This window comes from Notamacropus eugenii, chromosome 1 (genome assembly GCF_028372415.1).
Source record: "Notamacropus eugenii isolate mMacEug1 chromosome 1, mMacEug1.pri_v2, whole genome shotgun sequence".
In the NCBI taxonomy this organism is placed as follows: domain Eukaryota; kingdom Metazoa; phylum Chordata; class Mammalia; order Diprotodontia; family Macropodidae; genus Notamacropus; species Notamacropus eugenii.
In genome coordinates this window covers 181835496-181855858 of record NC_092872.1, presented here as the reverse complement: position 1 = coordinate 181855858, position 20363 = coordinate 181835496, and the positions used below count along the sequence as shown (strand labels likewise).

Here is a 20363-nt window from a genome sequence, read left to right as displayed (position 1 = left end):
TTTCCCTCCTTCTTCCCATCCACTGGTATAAGAAAGGAAAATGACAAGGACAGAGGACAGTGAAAATGTCGTGGAAGATTATCCTAGTTGGTCAAAGCTACTTGTTGGGGACTTCAAGATTTCCAGAGAAGAAAACCAGGCAACAATGGGAACACACAATTAGATCTTTTATATGGGAAGTATCTTACCACTCACCAGGGAAGGTTTTTAACTTTAGCTCCTTGAGGTATGAGGGTAGTAGTAGGCAGCTAGGTAACACAATGGAAGGAGTGATGAATTTAAGGACAGGAAGACTGGAGTCTGGACATTTATTTAGCTGGGTGATCTTGGACAAATTGATTAATCTCCCTCAGCTTCAATTTCCTCATCTGTATAAGGGGAATTAACAATAGCAGGGTTGTTATGAAGATCAAATGAGATAATGGATGTAAAATTCTTTACCAGTTTTAAAGTGCTATAGATAATAGCTATCATATGATTATTATTATTAGACAAGGATGCATTGGGATCATTGTTACCTGACAGATGAGGACCCCATTGGGTCCAGAGAGGATCATTTCTACCCAGTAGATGAGGACCCCATTGGGTCCAGAGAGGATCATTTCTACCCAGTAGATGAGGACCCCATTGGGTCCAGAGAGGATCATTTCTACCCAGTAGATGAGGACCCCTTAGGGTCTAGAGAGGATCATTTCTGCCCAATAGATAAAGACCCCATTGGGTTTCCCAGGGCCAGGATATACAGATTGGTCATGCCTTTGGATGTGATGCTGTTCAGGCCCAGCAGGTGGAGGAAGGGGATTAATGATCCAGACCTTCCTGGCCCTGGCAACCTGCTTATGCCAGTTCTTTGGTCTCTCTTCTAATTCCTTAGAGTGACACACCCAGGCTGCATTTGAGTTTGGAAGAGGGCCAGGTGTCTTATGAAGTAGGAAGGGTCTCGCTGGGGCAGATCAATTGGTTTCCTACCACTGATGTCACAGTTGAGAGGATGACAATTTTGTGAGTTTGCATGAGGGCTGGAAGCTTCTAGTAAGGAATATCCTCAATGTAGGGAGTATCAGACAGGAGGAAATGTCATCTCTGGAGCATAGGCAGATGCCTTTTGGAGAATGATGCTTCTTGAAAAGATAGGGAGCCTGCAGAAGCCCATCTCCTCTTTCTCCCTTTCCCTGACCCACTCCAGTCACACCCACAGAGGACCCAAGGACCTAGCTCCAGGTCTCATTCCTGTAATGGAAGCCTCCTTGGCCTGGAACATAGGTTCTAGTTCAGATGCGCTATTCTCTCACTGGTCTGCTGGAAAGTCACTTTCCTTCCCCGTAAATTACAACGTTTTGAGTAGATGGCCTCCAAAATCCCCTTCAGCTGACAGTCAATAATTTTCCTCCCTCTCCCCACCCTGGCCCAGGCACCTTGCAGGAATGAAGAGAGTGCACTGGGTCTCTAGAGGGACCTTCACTCTTCTCCCTGGGAAGGAGGGCTCAGTCGCTGTCCTGTGCCACGTTTCACTCCAGCTGGGCTGTTCTCCACACAATGGCTGTCCTGATGTTGTCTGTAATGAAGTGTTGGGTCCTGAGCTAATCACTTGGGCTGTTTCCTTTTTTTTTTTTTATTCCCCCCTTCCATAGGCCAAGTGTGGAGGGACCTCAAGCTGCGGCCAACAACAATACATTTTATTCAAGAGACGTATAGCTTTTCAAACTGTGTGTTTGTGGGGCAGCCAGCAGTGGCCTGGCCCAGCTTAGGAAGAAAAAAACCCAACCACACAACATTTATAGGGGCAGATGGGTTCTCAGTGGAATCTGGAAGGAGTTTCTAAGAGTTGAGTCCAGGGGTTGGGGGAGGAGGGTGGACACTGGGGTCAGGAGACAGTGGGATTTTACGTGGGGAGAGGTCTTTGAAGAGTAAAAGGCGAATGCTGGGTCATTCTGGCTCCTAGAAAGAGACTCAGGCCAGGAGTCAAGGAACCTGGATTTGCTCCTAACTAGCTGCATCGCTTTGGTTAACCTTCCTGAGCTTACGTTTCCCCACCTGAATGGTTGGTAAGACCCTTAACCTGCCCTTCTTCACAGGGATATTGAAACCATCATTTGGTGAGAAAAGTGATACCTGGATGTCGGGTCCAATTATAAAGCATGGTCACTGCAGCAGCATGAGTCATTGGCAAGAATTCCGGCTATGGAGTCCAAGCACCTAGGTTTAAGCTCTAGTTCGCTGACCTGCTGCCTCTTCATCCTAGGGCAAGTCGTTTGCTTTCTCTAGGCCCGTTTCCTCATCTGTAAAATGAACTTAGTGTCATAGACCCTGAGTTTGAATCCTGGCGCTGTGTGATCTTGCACAATTCACTTAATCTCAAGGGACCTCAGCTTCCTTCTCTGTAAAATGTGTTGAGTTGAAGCAGATGACTTCTAAAGTCCATTCCTATTCTAGCTCTGTGATATCTGAAATCCACAGTCCTGTGATCCCTCCAACCAGTGACCCAAAGCTCTTGTCCCTGACCCGATCTTAGGTGAGGCTGACCTTCACTTCTGATGCTATGGGGTATTATTCTTCAAGTCTACTAGTATATGCTGAAGGAATTGGAAGGGAAGAGTATGGAGGCAGGGAGAACCCCCGCAAGGAGGCAATTAGAGTGGGAAGCCAGGCTGTGCAGGGATGAAGATCTGCACTAAGACGGTGGGATGTCATGTTCAGTTTGACTTACCAGGCTTTCCTCCAGGGCTGCTGAAAGCATAGTGACCCACACAGGTCCTATGACCTTGTCCCTTAGGAAGATCATCCATGAAATCTTTGGACCAGGGTCTCAGTGGATCTGTCATAGATCTGTCATAGATCCACTGAGTCATAGGGGATCTGTCAGTGGATCCATCACCAGCATAGGGCAGAGCTCATCAGGCTGACCCTCCCAAGGCCCCAGGGGAAATGCTTCAGCCACCACACCAGGCTATCCCCTACTTATCTGAAAACTAGAGCCATCCCACCCACGGCCTCTCTTCTGCTCCAGCCCAAGCAGATCTCTAGTCTTCCCATTACTGGCTGGGAGGGAATCCAAGGTGGCCAGTGTGTGGAATTACGTCACTGCAGACCGAGTAGTTTCTCATCTGGATACCTGCTCCCAGCTCAAGTATCCAGGGCAGCTCCCACTCCGTGCAGTCGTATGAGTGTTGGGGCAGATGCCAGAGTACTTACTTACCAAGGCCTCAGGGAGAGAAAGAAACAGTAAGACAGAGTGAGATAGAAAGGGAGGCAGGGAGGGGGAAATGAAAAACATTTATTAAGTACTTCTTATGTGCCAGACACCATACTCATTTTAAGCGTGTCTCCATGAATACATATATGCATGGGTGAGTGAATGTGTTGTGTGTACAAATGGAGTTCCATACTTTAGCTTATGCCCGTGTGTGTACGTGTGTTTATGAGTTTGGAAGCAGATGTGTTCGCAGATACTCCATTTGTGTGCATGAACATTTCTGAGTTGCTTGTGTTTGTTGCACAATTATACAAGTATGCAAATGTGAGTATGCATGTGCAAATGCGTCCAGTCTGTATATGTGGTCTTTTAGAAGTGATTGTGCATATGTGAATCGGTGTATGAACAGACAAGTGTGAGTGGGAATGTGGGAACATATGTGCCTTTTGTGACTGTTCACGCATATGTATGAGTACATGAGTACGTAGAGAAAGAGAGGAGATAAGGGGAAGGGGTGGTGCAAAGCAGTGACAGGGTGTCTAGCAGTTACTTGAATAGCCTCCAAGTGGTGTGCTCATCTGTGGGCTAAGTGAACTTTTTCTACCTGTACCACGGAGGCTCAGCCCCTAGAAAAGCTGAAGCCAACTTTCCAAAGAGGGATCTCAGATTGAGGGAATGGGGAAAAGGATGGGAGTGGGGGAAGGCATTGTTTTCCTCTCCTATGTCATCTTGCCTCAGATTTTCTTGGCTTGGGTTTAAACCCTCCTGATTTTCCTCCAGCCCCTACCCTCGTACTCTGCGCATGGCCTGACCCCTCCAACATCTTTTGGCCACAAACCTCCCTTCTTTTCCCTATCTTTTTTTCCCTTGTTCCCCTCTCCACCCCATTCCTGTCCTGGGGCCCAAACTTCCAACCAGTCCTCTTTCCAAGTAGCTAATGCACAGAATTATCTCTCCTTATTACCTAATGATCAAGTCATCACTTGGCAGACCTAAATCACCTTTCCCAGATACCTCAAAAAGATGGGTGCTCCAGACCCATGTATACTGAGGGTTGTTTTGTTTTTAAATCGTGTAGGCTATAAAAGGAAGTCCCATCTCTGTGGCTATCTGGGCCAAGACATTCCCTAGGAAATAGAAGGGATGGGGGAGAAGAGTGTCTTTTTGCTCACCATTAACCCCTTTAGGCAGGGAATACTCTCATGAAGGTCCCCATGCTCCTGCCTCAGTGGAAGGTATATCTTCCTCATTCAAGCAGTGCTGTCCAGCTGGAGAAAGGGGAGACTCCAGGCCCTGTCTTGGTGGAGGGGGGAAGCTGCCAGAGCTGTTGGTTACATTTCTTCTTGACATTTAATCACAACCCTGGAGTGACTTGGCCTGGGTACTGTTCCAGGAATACAGTCACTGTACACACACACACTCCACACACACACTCCACACACACACACACTCACACACACACACACACACACATTTTCCTGGAACCACAGTTCTACAGTTGTGTGGTCTTTTTAGCTGTGTGCTGGGGGTATTGTGGCATGTTCCTGGAGGTCCCTTTCTTCCTCACCCCCTCTTTGGGTGGCTCCCAATCTGTGGGATCTTGCTGGTCAAAAGAAGACTGCTTATGGTGGCTCTGGCACTGCAGATTTTGGCCACGACTCTCTGGCCCTTTGTGGAAGGGACTCAGCCTCACCATTGGAGAAGGGCTCTGGGGTCTGCCTGAAGGAACAAACACCTGCCAGTAAAATGAGCCTGTTAAAGAGAAAACAAAGGAACACATGGGAAGGCGAGGAAGGGAAAGAAGGCAGGCAGTGGAGCAAGGGCAAGTGTGGCTGGGCCACTGAGAGAGTTTGGAGAAACGTTCAAGCAGTGCTCCAGAAGGTCCAGACGGGTGATGTTAGTTCTGGAGGTCCGCTGTGATCAACAGTGCAGGTTGTGCATGTCTAGTTCTCTGTAGGGGCCTCTCCCCTCCAGAACTTCTATAGGAGCTCATGCTACATATGGGAGAGGGGGGAATTCCATTTAGCAGGATCCTAGATCTCAGGAGAGTGAAGGAGTGCCCCCTTTGGGAAGTACAGAGACAGATGGGACCTCTTCCAAACCGAGTGCTCCCAGTTGAGCAGGTCCAGTTTACATGTCTTCTAGGAAGTCTTCTCTGACCACCCCAGTCTTCATGAATGTCTCTTTCCTATGAACTCATAGCATGTAATGTCTCTAGCTCACCATTCGTCGAACACTCAGTTTTTACATCCTTTTCAGCGGGTCTGTTGTTGTTTCCTGCCCATAAGTCCCACCTCCCCAACTCTCTCAGGGCTCCCCAACTCTCTAAGACCCTGGTGCAGAGAACAGACTGATTCCTACTTCTTGTATCAGGCCAGACACAAAATAGTGCAAGACTTGAAACTGTAGTGTCATAGATTGCCGGAGTTGAAAGGGCCTTAGAAATTGTTTTGTCCAACCCTTTTATTTTACAAAGGAGGAAACTGAGAGAGGAAGTGGGATGTTTAACATCGCAAAGCAAGTGGTTGGCAGGGCCAGGACTAGGGCTCAGGCAGTGTTTTTTTCACTGTCTCATAAACCCAAGGAAGAAAAAGACCAGAGCAGGCACTTCTAAATCACTGCTTCTCCCAGAGTCAGCACAGATCGCAGCATATTTGTTGAGAGAAAAATAGTTCCTGTGTTCAGGTAGCTTAGAGTCTAGTTTGGGAGAAAAGACGTACATGAAGACAAAGTGATGGTATCAGGCAGGGTGTGCTAGGTGTCATGCTCTAGGATAACTTCTATAAATATATCTAATATCTGTAAATGTTGCGAGGGAGGGAGGATTTTTGTGGATTGGAGTGGTTGGAAACCCCTCCTTGGAAGAGGTAGGACCCACCTTCTGACCGAGGAGGAGTTATCCCCATAGGGGTGGGCCTCGAGTTCTGAGTGAGGACCTTCTGACCTGCATTTCCCCGCCCCACCGCCTTCCACTGCCAGTCTCAGGCTTGAAATCCTGGAGGTTGCAACAGACCCCCATAAAGGAGACCTGAGGAGGGAAGGAGCTGTGGCCAAGGGCTCTCCAAGTGTGCTGGGGTGGGGGTGGGAGTCATTTTGCAATGGTCAGTCGCAGCTTGAAATCTCTTTCGGCAGAGGGGCAGTTGGGGAGGGAAGGGGGAGCAGGCCGGCCGTTGGGCAAACCTCTGGTTTGGGGGCTGGGTCTTTCGGTGGGAGTGGAGGTGGAGGAGTGTCATTGTACACATAGCAGTAGACTATGGGGCAGTGAAGGAGCCTTGGGTTTCAGTGGGGAAAGAATGCAACCGAACTTTTGGAAACTTCAGTTAGGGAGGGCGGGAGGAAGGCAGGCTGTTAGTAAGACTCTGGCTCTGGAACTTAGTTCTTCAGTTTCAAGTAAACAGTCCCCCAGCCCTCCCAGCCCTCCCTTCCCTCCTGCCCCTCCTGCCCCTCCTTCCTTCCCTGCCTGCCTCCCTCCCTTCCTCCACCCCCAGCTCCTCATTCGATGGGGCTCATGTGTTTCTATTTAAGGGCTGCAGTGTAAACCCAAGTGATTGGCGTCCTCAGCCCCCTCTTAACTTCCAGCCTAAGCTTCAGACAGCTCCAAGCGAAGGAGCTCGGTCTCTGAGGGGAGAGCTGTTTATTTTTGCTGGAGTTTGCAGGGGTGGGGGGAGGTGGGGACTCTTCCTTCTTTCTTTCTTTCCTTCTCTTTCTTTTCTTTTCTTTTCGTTCCCCTTTCCAACACAAACCCGAATGCCTCCCCCCCACCCCTCCCTGGATCTCATGTTCGACACTATGAGGCCAGACTGGGAGACTGTGGAGCTCACATTCGGAAGAGACTTATTTTCAGACTCCTTTAGGAAACTTTGAGACCAGCTAACTCTCTGTGGGGCAAACTTGGGGATTTGCTCCCCCCCCCCTTCTCCCTTTCTTCTCTTACTGCTTCTTTTTCTTCCTCCCTCCACCCCTTCTCCCTGCACTCCTGCTCCCCAATGTCCCCAGGCCCCGCTGCACTGCGGGCCAGAGGGGGGTATTTCTATATGGCCAGGCCTTTGGGATTATGCTGTGAGCCCCAGCTGCCCGGTGATTGGTCTGGTACTGGCGACAGATCGGCCTATCATGAGTCGGACGGACAGAGGTCGGCCACCCCGTGGAGCCATGGCTGGACGCTGGCTCACCGCATGCTTTCTGCCCTCACCAGGTGCCGACGTGAATTCGGAGCCCATGATCCTGGAGCAGTATGTGGTGGTATCCAACTATAAGAAGCAGGAGAACGCCGAGCTCAGCCTGCAGGCTGGTGAGGTGGTAGATGTCATCGAGAAGAATGAGAGCGGTGAGACCCTCCTTCCCAGTCATCCTGGGGATGTTTGCCTCTGATTTCTCATCTGAAACTTACTGTTTTTGTTCCCTTTCCTCTTTTCCCCACCCCTCCCCTCATCGCCGGTCTTCTCTCTCCCTCCCTCCTCCCTCTCTCCCTCCTTCACTGAAGCTATACATTAGCTCCATCTGGTTCTGTGCTTGGCTGTGGGGGCTGAAGTTTCACCCTGTTGGTTTGGGCCAGAGGCCAGAAGGTTGTCTTGTGCTGTAAGAATGTCTCCCGGGCTGATGGAGTAATTAACCGGCTCCCGTTAATGGAAAGCCAAGGCAGCATCGCCTGGGCTGAGATCCCACTTCCAAAGACTGACCAGTAGAGCAGGCGACATTCCCCCTCTACCCTTCATCTCCTAGCCCCAGGGTGGGGTTAGAGGTTGAGCTCAAAAGTTCTTTGATGGATGGTGTCCTGTATGTAGGTGCCTAATTATCTTTGGACCCTTCCCTCTCCTACCCACTCCCCTGTTGTTACCTCTCCTCCAGGGACCACATTCTTAGCCAGAGCCCAGGCAGGGACATGGACCAAGCCAATCCATGATCAGTTAACCACCAAGGAGACGGTGAAAGTGTTGCTTCTAGGCTCTCTTACAAGGTGGGGTCGCCACACCCCTCAGCCACCCAGAGGGTTGGAGCCACTGCAAGTGTTGGCAAGTCATCAGTTTACTAGGTCTCTGTCCCACATTAAGTCTTCAGGGAGGAAAGGTTTCCAGAGCAAGCCCACAATTCCTACATGGACAGTATGGGACGAGTGAGCCTCTAAGACTTTAGGGTCAGAACCCCTCCCCATTTTGTACAAGGCCAAGATCAGGATCACTAGAGGAAGCGGGGAGGTCAGTTCCATGGATGTCCAGGAAATGGTAGTGTGGAGGCGGGAGAAAAGGGAGAGCCATTAAGAGGTTTTCACAGACTAGGCCAAAGTACATATTGACTCAGGAGCAAAAGTCACTGTGGTGAAAAGAGAGGCCAAGAGTCAATAAACTTGCTGGGATTTGGGGGTCCGTCTCCCCTGTGGGCACACAGCTGACAATGGCCATGCTGCTGTGGGGCAGGATTTGGGTTGGATATGAAGGCTCTTTCCCTCAGGCTGGTGGCAGTGGATTGACTTTCCTGGAAATTTGTTGGAGGAAAATTCCTCAAGAGCACTGACATTTTCAGAGCCCTGTCCAGGAGCTATTCATCCCTCTCCACTGCCCTCTGGGGTTAGGGATGAGAAGATTCTACCTCTTCCCCAGTCTGTATGACCAGTACAGGCCTCTGCCCACAAGGGATGAGTTGGTACTGAGAGCTACCCTAACAATCTCTCATATTCTTAGAGCATTTTTTATTTTATCGAAATCTTTCCCTTTCATTCCCTCATTTGAGCTAGTATTCCTATGAGTTAGCAAGGCAGAGTTGTTTCCTCTTTTACACACTGGTGGTATGTAATGTGACATGCTCCGAGCCACAGTGCCTGGACCAGAAGCCAGGTCTCCCAATTCCCAGCCTGAATGGTCATTTCATCACACCATGAATTAGTCACAGTTAGGTTGAATGTGACTCGGTATCCTTCCCCTGCCATGTCCTGCAATGGGGAGGGTCTGTGAATGATGAAAGAGGAAAGGAAATCAGCTGGTTGCTAATGAAGAAACTCGTCTTGCCTTGTCTCATCTCAGAACCTCTTTTATAGAGTGGAATGTGAGGGCAGAGGCCATTGTTTGAGGCCTGCACTCCGCAGACCTGATTTCTGAGGACAGTGCTCATGTGTGTCCACAGGTATCCTGGTAGGGATGATAATAATAAAAACTAATTACTAATATAGGAATAATAGTCATCATTTATATTAATAGTGATTATTATCATTTATATTAATAATCTTCACCGTTGTTATTTATACGAATAACTCATTATTTATATAAATAATTCTTATTATCTAAATTGATAATTGTCATTATTATTCTTTAAACCAATCAATAATAAAGAACTTTACGGCTTGCTAAGCCCTTTACTTATGTTATCTCATTTGGTTCTCACAACAACCCATTTTGAAAAATGGGAAACTGAGGTTTGCAGAGGTTAAAGTGGTTACAGAGATTAAAATGGTCACAACAGCTTTAAACATCTACTATATCTGAAGCTGAATTTGAACTTGGCTCCAAGCCTGGTACTTTATCCACTGTACCACCTAGTTGTTACCCCTTTTGACTGCTATGTTCTCTGTCCGTTTTGGAAAGAATAGGCATCACAGAAAAATCCATGGAAAAACAAATGGGGTTACAGAAACAGAGCCATAGAAGCTCAGACATGAAAAAGATCTTTATAGTCATCTAGTCTGACCCCCTTCTTTTATTAAAGGGGGCTAGGGATTAGGACAGAGAAGCTGGTTCCCCAGTCACTTGGCCACCAGGTTGGCAGAAACTGGGACTAAAACTCAGACATCTCAACTTGGGCTCCAAGGCTCTTTCCACTACATACAACCCTCAGAGTATTCTACTGTAAGGCCCTTGACGCCTAGCATATAATAGGTGCTTAATGAATGATTGATTGATCATGGGATAATAGAGGGATAGCTTGGATGCCAAAAATGTGAACTCAGGTTGCTTACTAACAGAATTAGGGTCTAGAATGAGGGTGGGGACAGCCCTGATGGATTCTTCTTGGCTCATGTCACATCAAGGATATGGGGTTCAGTTCTGGGCAGTATCATTTTAGGAAAGTACTTCAGAGAAGGATGCCCAGGACCGTGAAGAGACTCAAAACCCTTATGTGTGAGAAATAGTTAAAAGAGCTAGCTAGTTATTTTAGCTTGGACAGAAGAATTGGGGGGAGGGGAGAGATTGGGAACAACATGAAGGTACAGTGGAAAAATTGCTGGATTTGGAATCAAAGGACCTGGATTCAAATCTTGACTCGTGCCCTTATCTGTAAAATGGAGGTACTAGACTAGATTTGACCCAAGGTCCCTTCCAGCTCAAAGATCATGATTCTGCATTCTATAATTCCCATGATTCCCACATAGAAGAAGCATTAAACCTTCTCTGTGTAGCACCAAAGAGCAAAGGTGGGACCAATAGTAGGGAGACAGATTTCAGCTCTATATAGGGAAGAATTTCTGAATCACTAGAGCTGTCCAACAGTGAAGCAAGCAGCCTCATGAAGCAATGAGCCCCATGTGTCATTGGGAGATACTTAAGTAAAGTTTGAATGACCAGCTGCCCAGAATACTTTAGGGAAAGGTTTCTGGTATTGGGGGACCAGGTGACTTCTAATTTACTTTCTGTCTCTGAGATGCTGTGGTTCTGTGAGATGGTGTAGATACTAATGTCTACCACCATACACCCCCAGAACCTTAGAAGATTCAGCATTCAAAGGGCCAGTGGGTCCTACAATGGATGGATGGGAAAGGGTTTCTTGGAGCCCTTTGAATAAATGACTGGAATGAATAGTTAGAAAAACACAGGAAAAGCATCCATTCTCCCTGTGGTAAGAAGCTCCTTTGAGGCATTTTGCAGGGCCCTAAGCATCCTTAATGTTACCCACCCTTGACCAGAATCATCTAGCTCATAGATAGAGCCTCAGTAGAGGTGAAATAGCCATGTGGTACTCTCTAGAGTCTCTCTGCCTTGGGTGACAGGCAGTCTCAGTTCTTACCTTTTACTATCCATGTGACTCTGGGCGGGTCAGACTTTTAAAGTCTATGAGCCTCAAGTCATTTGGTCTGTGAAATGGGAATAATAATAAGGTCTTACCTTCCTGAAGGTAGAGGGTGGGACCAGATGGTCTCCTTGGTATCTCTGACTGCCCTGCAGACTGTGTATTCTCTGATGAAAATGAATGGGAAGAGCCCTCTCTGAACTTTTTCTTTGTTTTGACAGGGTTGTTTCACTATCCCTATCCCCATACCACCACCTCCCCCCAAGTAGACTTTAAATGTCCCTGTGGGACGAGTATTTTCACTGGAATCCTGGGAGCCCTGGATTCTTTGTGCTGCCCCAATCCTCTTTTGCTGACATAGGAAACTAGGAAGTGTAGAAGGAACTTGAGGCTTAGCCAGAAAAAGGGGTGTATGCACGGAGGGGCAAGGTTTTCTTTCTTCTCACCACTTCTGATCAGGAAGGTAGCTTCAGGCATATGTATATGCTTGCATAGGCTTATGTTGGCACCTTCCTATGCAACCTGCGTGTCTATGTATTTATATGTGCATGTGTGTGTGTTACTGTCTACAAACTAGATTCTAAGCACGTAGTGAGTGAAGTTTGAACTCGGAAACAATGGGCTGACTGTGGTGTCTTTGACCTTGGGATGTAGGCGTGTTGAAGCATTTCCACTAACATTGTTGGAGCTGTGTTCTGAGCCATTGTGGAGCAAAGGAGTAGAACCTCTGCCTTTTCTTTGCCTCTCTTTACCCGCTGACAACATCAGAGTTTCTCACTCTTTGCCTCCATTGTTAAACTCAGAGAGAGATCTCTGAAGAGCTCTGGCTAATGAGAGTTCTCCAGGTGGTGTTTCCCTGAATCTAAAAATTCTTTCCTGTGTGTGCAGTAAGAACTCTGGGGTATACAGGGTAATGGGTTTTGGGATGTGCCGATGCTGGTCTGAAAAGAGACTTGATGTAGGAAACGCAAGGTAATTCAGAGAAGGCCCTGGGGTCCCAAATAGCACTTTTGGAAAGCCTCAGATTGTGATGATGTGGGTGTGGGGGAAATCCAGGTCAGCTACTATGTGGCATCATGTTACGTGGAGATCCACTTGAATGAGTGACTTCAATTGGAGGCTCAGTAAATATTTGTTGATGGATTGAGTTTGGAAAAGTAGTAGTTCAGGGGGTCTGAGTTGAGTATCATATGCCTAGATATATTAATCATAGCTAACATTCATTTATAATAGCACTTTAAGTTTTACAAAATGCTTTACATACATAATTTCATTTGGAAGGTAGGTATTATTATTCCTATTTGCATATGGTGAAACTGAAACAAAGGTTTAACCGACTAACCCAGGGTCACACAGCTAGTAAATATGTGAGACAAGGTTTGAACTCGAGTCTTTCTGAGTAGTCCAGCACTATCCACTAGCTTTTTAAAACGGAGCCTTCCCAAGCAGAGGAAGCGCTGATTTAGAGAATTTTTATTTTCAGATTCCAGGGATACTGCTGAGTAAGGTTTCAGGTAGCCACAGAGAAAGCAGTTTTGACCTGAAATCACAGGGTGTATTTGAGGCTCAGACAGAAAAAGGACATGCTTCTTCAGGGACAAAGGGTCTAATGCTTAGTAGGAAAACCAGCTGCAAAACCCCACATTCTGCCTCAGTAGCTTTGCCAACCTGCAGAGGCTACATCCGCCTTTTCTGCCTTGGTTTGGATCCGTCCCTAGGATGAGTGGAGAGACAGAGACAGAGAAAGACAGAGAGTCTCTTCCCATGTCTATTGTAACTTTTCACATAGCTATGAGCCAGTTGCTTTCTCTCTTCTACAGTGGCACTATCCTAGTGCATTTTCTGAATGGCACCCTCAGGGTTTTACACTCACATGTCATATGCTTCAGTCAGCAGTCTTTGCCTCTTCTTGTAACTCCCTGGAATGGAAGCCAAGACTTTCTTGTTCTGTCCTGAGCTCTTCACTGCAGGCTTGGAGTGGGTTGACAGCCAGGCTGTAGACTCCTTGAGACATATCCCCTGCTTCCTTGATGGGTCAAGGTCAGGTCATAACTGACTGACCCACATCCCTAGGTCACTTCGCAATGTCTTGGGGAAAGTAGTTTAAGAAGAGAAATGTATTTTCCAAAGAAGAAAAGAACACATTATGGTAGGCCAGATATTAAATATAATGAGATCCCTGTTATTATAGAGGTGATAGAACAGAGGCTGATCACCTGTCAGTGGGTTAATAGTCAACAAGCATTGATTAAGCCTCTCCTGTTTGTCAGGCACTGTGCTAAGTCCTGGGGATACAAAGAAAGGCAAAAGCAGTGCCTGGTCTCATTTGAGGGATAGCAAAGGCAATTGCACAAACAAGGTATAGACAAAATCAGTTGGAGATAATCAATAGAGGGAAGGCACTTGAAATAAAGATTTCAGGTAGGAAATAGATGACTCCTCCAACTGTGGTGATGATGATGATTCTTGGTGTGATTCTTTGATTCTAGCCCCCCGCTATTCAGCTCTGAAATCAGCTATCCCCAAAACGGAGAATTTTAGGGGCAGAAAACCTTGCCTAAAATGTCCAGTCCTGCCCTGGGTCATCTTCTCTGTGGTCAGCTGCCACTCTTCTTGAGCCTGGCTCAGAGGAAGGTTAAGCCTAGTCATGCTGGTAAGAATAGGAAGAACTTCAAATGTGTAAGTGCCTACTAAGTACAGAGCATTGTGCAGTACAGGGGAGTCACGAAGATGAGTCAGACTCAAGCTGTGCCCTGCTGGAGCTCAGAGAAGTGAGAACTTGAAATGCATGAGAAACAATCGACAGATCTGTCATGGGGGCCAAAAGCATCCTAGGGGATATTCCAGCCACAAAGGACCGATGGGATGGAGGCATGGCCTCAAAAGAAAGAAGAGCCGTGGGATATGATATCCTGGTCCAGAAAACCTAAGGGGATGGAACAGCTTTAGCAAACACTCCTGTTTTGCACCTCATTCAATGCTAAACATTGTAGGGAGGGACATAGGGAAGGCAACACAGTTCCAGCTCTTGGGAGACTTCTGTGCACACACAGAACAGTGCTGAACAATGCAAAACAATGTTTAATGAACAATGTTCATTAACAAAACAATGTTTAATCATCTACACAAATGATAGGTACTAGAGTTTTGAGAAGAGTCAGGTAAATCAGTGAAGATTCACTAGGAAAGACTTTCTGGTAGAAATGGGACTTGGCCTGGGTCTGAAAGTATAGATAGATCGTGGGTTAAGGAGAGAGTATAAAAGGGTTGGGAAAGATGAGTGAAGAAATAAAACCAGGAACGATCCTGGCATATTCATTAAATAATCATGGAGCTAGATATTAGAACAGAAGTTAGATTGGATTGTTAGGACAGGGCCAAATGATGTGGGACTTAGAAAGGCAGGCAGAGGAGGTTGGGCTTATGGTAGGAAAGTGGGAGCCATTCAAGGTCTCTAAGCAAGGAAGTGAGTGACATGATAAAGGGAACTTTAGGCTTAAGGGAGATTATTAAACTAGTGATAATATTCTGGAGAAAAAGACAGTGGAGGTGGGAAGACAAGTGAGAAAACTATCAGATTTGAAGTCCCTCTGTCCCCAGGGCGAATGAGAGGACTTGCCAGAGAGATCGTTATAATGATCATAGACTTACAACTGAAAGGACCCTGAAAAGTTATCTGATTTGATAGCTTTATATTACAGAATGGAAAACTGAGGCCCAGAGAGATGAGGTCACTTACCAAAGGCATATAGTCAGGTATCCGAAGTCACACTGATGTAGTCTCCTGGCTGGGATCCTTAACAACAGAGTACATCAGGTAATTAGAATGGAGAAATGTTGCAATCTGTCCTGCCCTCCATCCTGTTGAGTTGGGAAGCTAGGATACAGCTGGTAACTGATCTTATCTAGCTGACCTCTTTTCCTGTTCTTTTGTTGTTATTTTTCAGTCTTGTCCAAGTCTTCATGACCACATTTGGGGTTTTCTTGGCAAAGATACTGGAGTGGTTTGCCATTTCCTTCTCCAGCTCATTTTACAGATGAGGAAACGGAGGCAAACAGGGTGAAGTAACTTATCCAGGGTCACACAACTAGGAAGTGTCTGAGGTCAGATTTGAACTCACAAAGATGAGTCTTCCTATACCTAGTGCTTTATAACATTTTCTCCCCTACCCTCTTTGAAAGATAGGGCCTGATTCCATTGGGAAGGGAAATAAACATTTTTTAAGTGCCTACTATATACCAGGCACAGTATTAAACATTTTATAAACATTATCTCATAGGATTCTCACAACAACCCTACAAGATAGGTTCTTTTGTTATCCCCATTTTACAGTTGAGGAAACTGAGACAAACAGAGGTTATGGGACTTGCCCAGGAACATACAACTAAGAAGTACCTGAACTCAGGTCTTCCTGACTCCAGACCAGGGATCTAGCTAATGTACACTAACTACCTCATGCCAGTTTCACATTGGATTTTAGTTTGGTGGCCTAGGGTGGTGATGACCTTTGGGCCTCTGGACGCAGGATGCAAAGTGATTCTAATGTTCCATTTCAGCATTGGCTATGAGACTCCACTTCCAGGATGGAATTTTTAGCATGTAAGAAGTATCCAATTGTAGACATTTTGAAAGCAAATAGGTTTCCATTCTTGGGGCAAGGGAGTTTCAGAAACATGACTATCCTGAGTCAAAGGTCCAGTTTGAACTTAAAACATAATGACAAAGCTCCAGAACAACTTTCTATGCCAAACTAGTCAAGCACTAGGATGTCCAAGAGCATATCCCACATGGGTAGGCAGAAGACCCAGGTTCCTGGACTGGCTCTATCATCAACGGTCTGTGTAACCTTGGACCTCAGTTTTGCTCATTTGTAAAATGAGGGGATTGGGCTGGATGTCCCTTATAGTTTTCAAATTCCACAGTTCTCTGAAAATAATTGTCAGGGAGAGACCATCTGAGTGCCAAGTTGCCTCTGGATGTGGTAGAGAATCATGTTAGGAGCTGTTGAGGGGCCATTTGTAATGGAAAGACTGACAAACTTGTAAGGCCTACACTATTGCCCTGGGGCCACCAGGGTTACCTCCTTCACCCATTACCCTTCTGAGAAGCACCCTCAGCAGCCTTACCCTGGCAGGTCTTTGGCCTGATCTTAACGCTGAGGAATAGGAAAAATGACACCCCAGCCCTGTTTCTTTCCTCATTGTGTAACAGATTTCCAATACGAAATTGTCTGCAATGTGTAAAACAAACTCATTCTGGGGAGTGTAATTTGCTGTCCCCAGGGGAGTTGGGGTTGAGAGATTGTTCCTTTATTTTTCCTTTCCGTAGATTATCTTGTGGCAATGTGATATTACACTCTTAAGCAGCTGGGTTTATGGTAACTGTTTTGGGGCTCCAAGATACTTTGGGGTTTTTTGCTCTAAATTCTCAGCCACAACTGTTCTCTCCACCGATATCAGTGTCTTTGGGATTCCATAACCTCATGTTCCATAGCCATGTTACCACAGCTGGCAGAATTCCTCACATCATTCCTGAGGAAAATTACCTTAAGAACTGCCATTCTAGGACTGTGACTTAAGTCAGACATCATAAAAAGTGTTCCATGGGGCCAGTGTTTTGCTGGGACACTACTGGGCATAGACTCATAGAGCTCTCTAGAGTCCTCCTTAAAAATGTACCATAGGTTTTTACCATAGGTTCTTGATGACATGGATATTTCAAAGTAGTAGCTAATTTTTTAAAAAAAGTTACACCTAGCAAGTTTTTAAGTACCTTATAAAAGAGTATGCTGGCAAATGTTTAACAGCCAGCCTTCAAAAACAAAAGACGTACTTTTATTTTTTTGTTTGTTTGTTTTTAATATGATTTATTTTCTTTGTAATCCATTGTGTTTCATTTTGTATATTTAAAACATTATTTAACAGTTTTGATCCCTGTATTCAATATTATTGATTTCCTTTGTCATCCTGTATAATTTATTTTATGCATTTAAGAACACTATTGTGAGACGGAGTTATCAGGCTTCTCTAGACTGCAAAGAAATGACATTTCCATGATGTAAAACAGGTGAAGAACTCTCTTTCACAGGTTTACAAAGTGCTTTACAAACTTTATCTCTTTGGTCTCTCAAAAGACGTACTTTTAAATTTAATATGCATGACTATCATTTTCTTCATTACTTTCTTAAGTCTAAATAATCAACAAAACAATAAATCAAGTCCTGATTGTCAATTTCCAAAATGTAAATGCTCACACTGAAAATTTAACAATTGGCTTATATGAGCAGGCTTCAGCATAGCCCTGTTTACAAACCACCCTCAAGTGTATAGGCTGTATTTCTAGAATAAAATCTCAGAAGAAGAAAAAGACATGTAGAATATACACAGAAAAATAACACTGATTATAGGTTACAACCAGGTTTTATACAAGCCAGATTTTGGGGGAAAGTGTAGTCTATTTTAGACGGTAATAGTACACTGTAGTTAAGAAGCTGTGTAGTACGCAGAACATAAAGAGCCAAGCCTCGAAGCCAGGAAAACCAGAGTTCAAGGCTCAGCTCTGACTTTGCCATGAACCACTCAGTGTTCTAGACAACTCTAACACAATAAGGGTGGGGAAGGGAATAAATATTCATTTAGCACCTACTTTGGCACATAATTGGAGAGCTTGGGGGTGCAATGGGTAGAGCTGGACCTGGAGTCAGGAAGACTCATCTTCCTGAGTTCAAATCCAGACTCAGGCACTTACTAGTTATGTGACTCTAGCTAAGTCAATCCTGTTTGCCTCAGTTTCTTCCTTTGTAAAATGAGCTGGAGAAGGAAATGATAAACCACTTCAGTGTCTTTGCCAAGAAAACCCCAAATGGGGTCATAGACAGTTTTACGCGACTAAACAAAAACAAATGGCACATAGTAGGCACTTAATAAATGCTTACTGAATGATTGGCACTGTGCAATGTGCTCATTACAAGCATTATCTCATTTGATTCTCACAACAATCCTGTAAGTCAGGTGCTATTATTATCTTCATTTTCCAGTTGAGTAAACTGAGACAAAGTTAAGAGACTTGCTCAGATTCATACACCTAGAATCTGGGGCTGGATTTGAACTCAGGTGTTACTGACTCCAGTTTCAGTGCTCTACCCACACTACCACCAGCTGTCTTGATAAGTTTCAAAGAAGATGCTGGTCTTCACTGATAGGAGTTCCCTTTTCTGATGAAATCACAAGCACAACCTCTATTCTTAATAGCATACTCTATGAATTTTAATTATCATCATTACTTTGGTAAAGTTGCAGCTTTACTTTCCTAACTACTTATCTCTCTGATCCTAAAAAGCCCCTGCCTTCTCTGGGTGCTAGGGAAAGTAGCTCAGGGACATGGAGGCTGGTGGAAGGAAGCCAGATGAAAATTTTGTTGACCTTTGAAGTGAATAATCCACTATCTGAAATCAAAGGGTGATTGTGAAAGTCCATCTCCTCGTGGGGATCCAGCCTAGCAAATCAGCTGCTCCCAGTGCAAAACATTCCATTCTAGAACCCTTGGGTTATGTTGTCCTTACACTCTCATTTAGGGGGTGGGATGTCAGCAACCCTCCAATTGTATTCCTTTTTGCCTCAAACTGAGATGGACACTGAACTGAGTAAACTGAGCAGCCCCAGGGCTGGCCTGTGCCAACTGAACTCTGGGACTTTCTGGATACTGCTTTTGAGATCATTTACAAGACCAGAAGAATGGTATTGCTGCAGGCTTCACAGTAACTATCATTTCTCCAGGGGCTTTGGCTAGAGATTTTAAAATGTAGATTTCTCTACCAGCAGGACATCCTTCTTCATCAGCCCTCAGGAACAAATTTGCCAGTCCTGCCAGTAACTAAGACAACTTGGTACAATGGCAAAGGACAGAGGAGGCATAGTGTAAGCCAAGATGCACAGTAAGGAGAGAACCGTTTGATAGGAGTAAAGCGTTCTTGTCAAGGAACAGAGGAAGATGAGATTGGAATGGGAGCTTGAGAAACTCTTTCTCTAAAGCAACCCTTTGAGGTAGGATGTACAATTACTATTATGTCCATTCAGCAGATAAGAGTAAGTTTCAGGATAAGTGATTTGAACACATAATTTTGTAAGTCCATAGAGCAGGGATCTGAGCCCAAACCTCTAGACACCAAGTCCAGAACTTCTTTCCCGGGTGCCATCTTGTTTTGTACTCTGTGATCAGAAAGAATACTAATAAAGAAAACGAAAAAAATCCCAAGTGAGCTGGACTGGTGGATACAGTACAGTTTTGAATACCAGTCTTCTTGTTTGTCACCATTCATACACAGGATTGTTGACTTAGAACTAGAAGGGACCTTGAAAATCATCTACTTCTAGATCAGCCCCCTTGTTTTACAACTGAAGAAACCAATTTCTATCCAGATTAAGTTATTTGCTCAAGGTCATGTACAGGTGGCAGGGGACACTTTTGAACCAAGGCCCTCTGATCCCATACCCAGTGTTCTTATCATTATACTGCCCATGACCAAGTTCACTTTCTGATTCTAGGTTGATACTTTCCCTCTGAGATACTTCTATATCCAGTACCCAGAGGAAAAACTTAAGCTGACTTCCCTATTCTATAACACATCATCCCTACCACCAAGGAAGGAGAAGAGACGTGGCAGACACAGTTGGGAAGAATTTAATGATCGTGTCTTTGATTCCATCCTGTGGTTCTGTGTTGGCCAGCATCCAACCCCTCTTGCCTCGTCCCTTCTGATATTTTTTAACCTTGATGTCTGAATGTTTAAAGAGACTCACTTTTCAAAGGTGTTAACTTCCCCCCTACCAGAGAAACCTCCATTCCACAGCCTGAAAAGTAGAGACACTCCCCTTAGTGGCGGCACTGCTCCTGGGGGGACCTAGGGTGGATGTAGCCAGAGGGAGACAGGCAGCTGGAGGAGATGTTCTTCTTGGCAAGATGCCATGGTGAGGCATAAATCAAAGAGGTTTTATGAGCCAGTTTGTGATCTCCCTATTAGATTTGGGAGGGCCATGTCCCCTCCTCCAACCTATTCCATCCATTTTGTTCTCCACATGGTCTCAGAGCTAGGTGGTAGGGGTTACTGTTGTGGTTGGCTGGTCACCCAATCCTGGAGCTTTCTAGACTGTTTTAAAAGATGTGTTTTCTGTACTG

General features: G+C 45.5%; 1 protein-coding gene across 5 annotated transcripts in view; it reads left to right on the top strand.

Annotated features, from left to right (window-relative positions):
- The window catches only part of SH3PXD2A (SH3 and PX domains 2A), a 351604-nt gene that overhangs the window by 249345 nt on the left and 81896 nt on the right, over positions 1-20363 (top strand). For all 5 annotated transcript variants that reach the window (XM_072621444.1, XM_072621442.1, XM_072621441.1 and 2 more), the window contains one exon: positions 7389-7520. In XM_072621444.1, coding sequence (XP_072477545.1) covers positions 7389-7520 — 132 coding nt within the window. The remainder of the gene's footprint in view (positions 1-7388; positions 7521-20363) is intronic.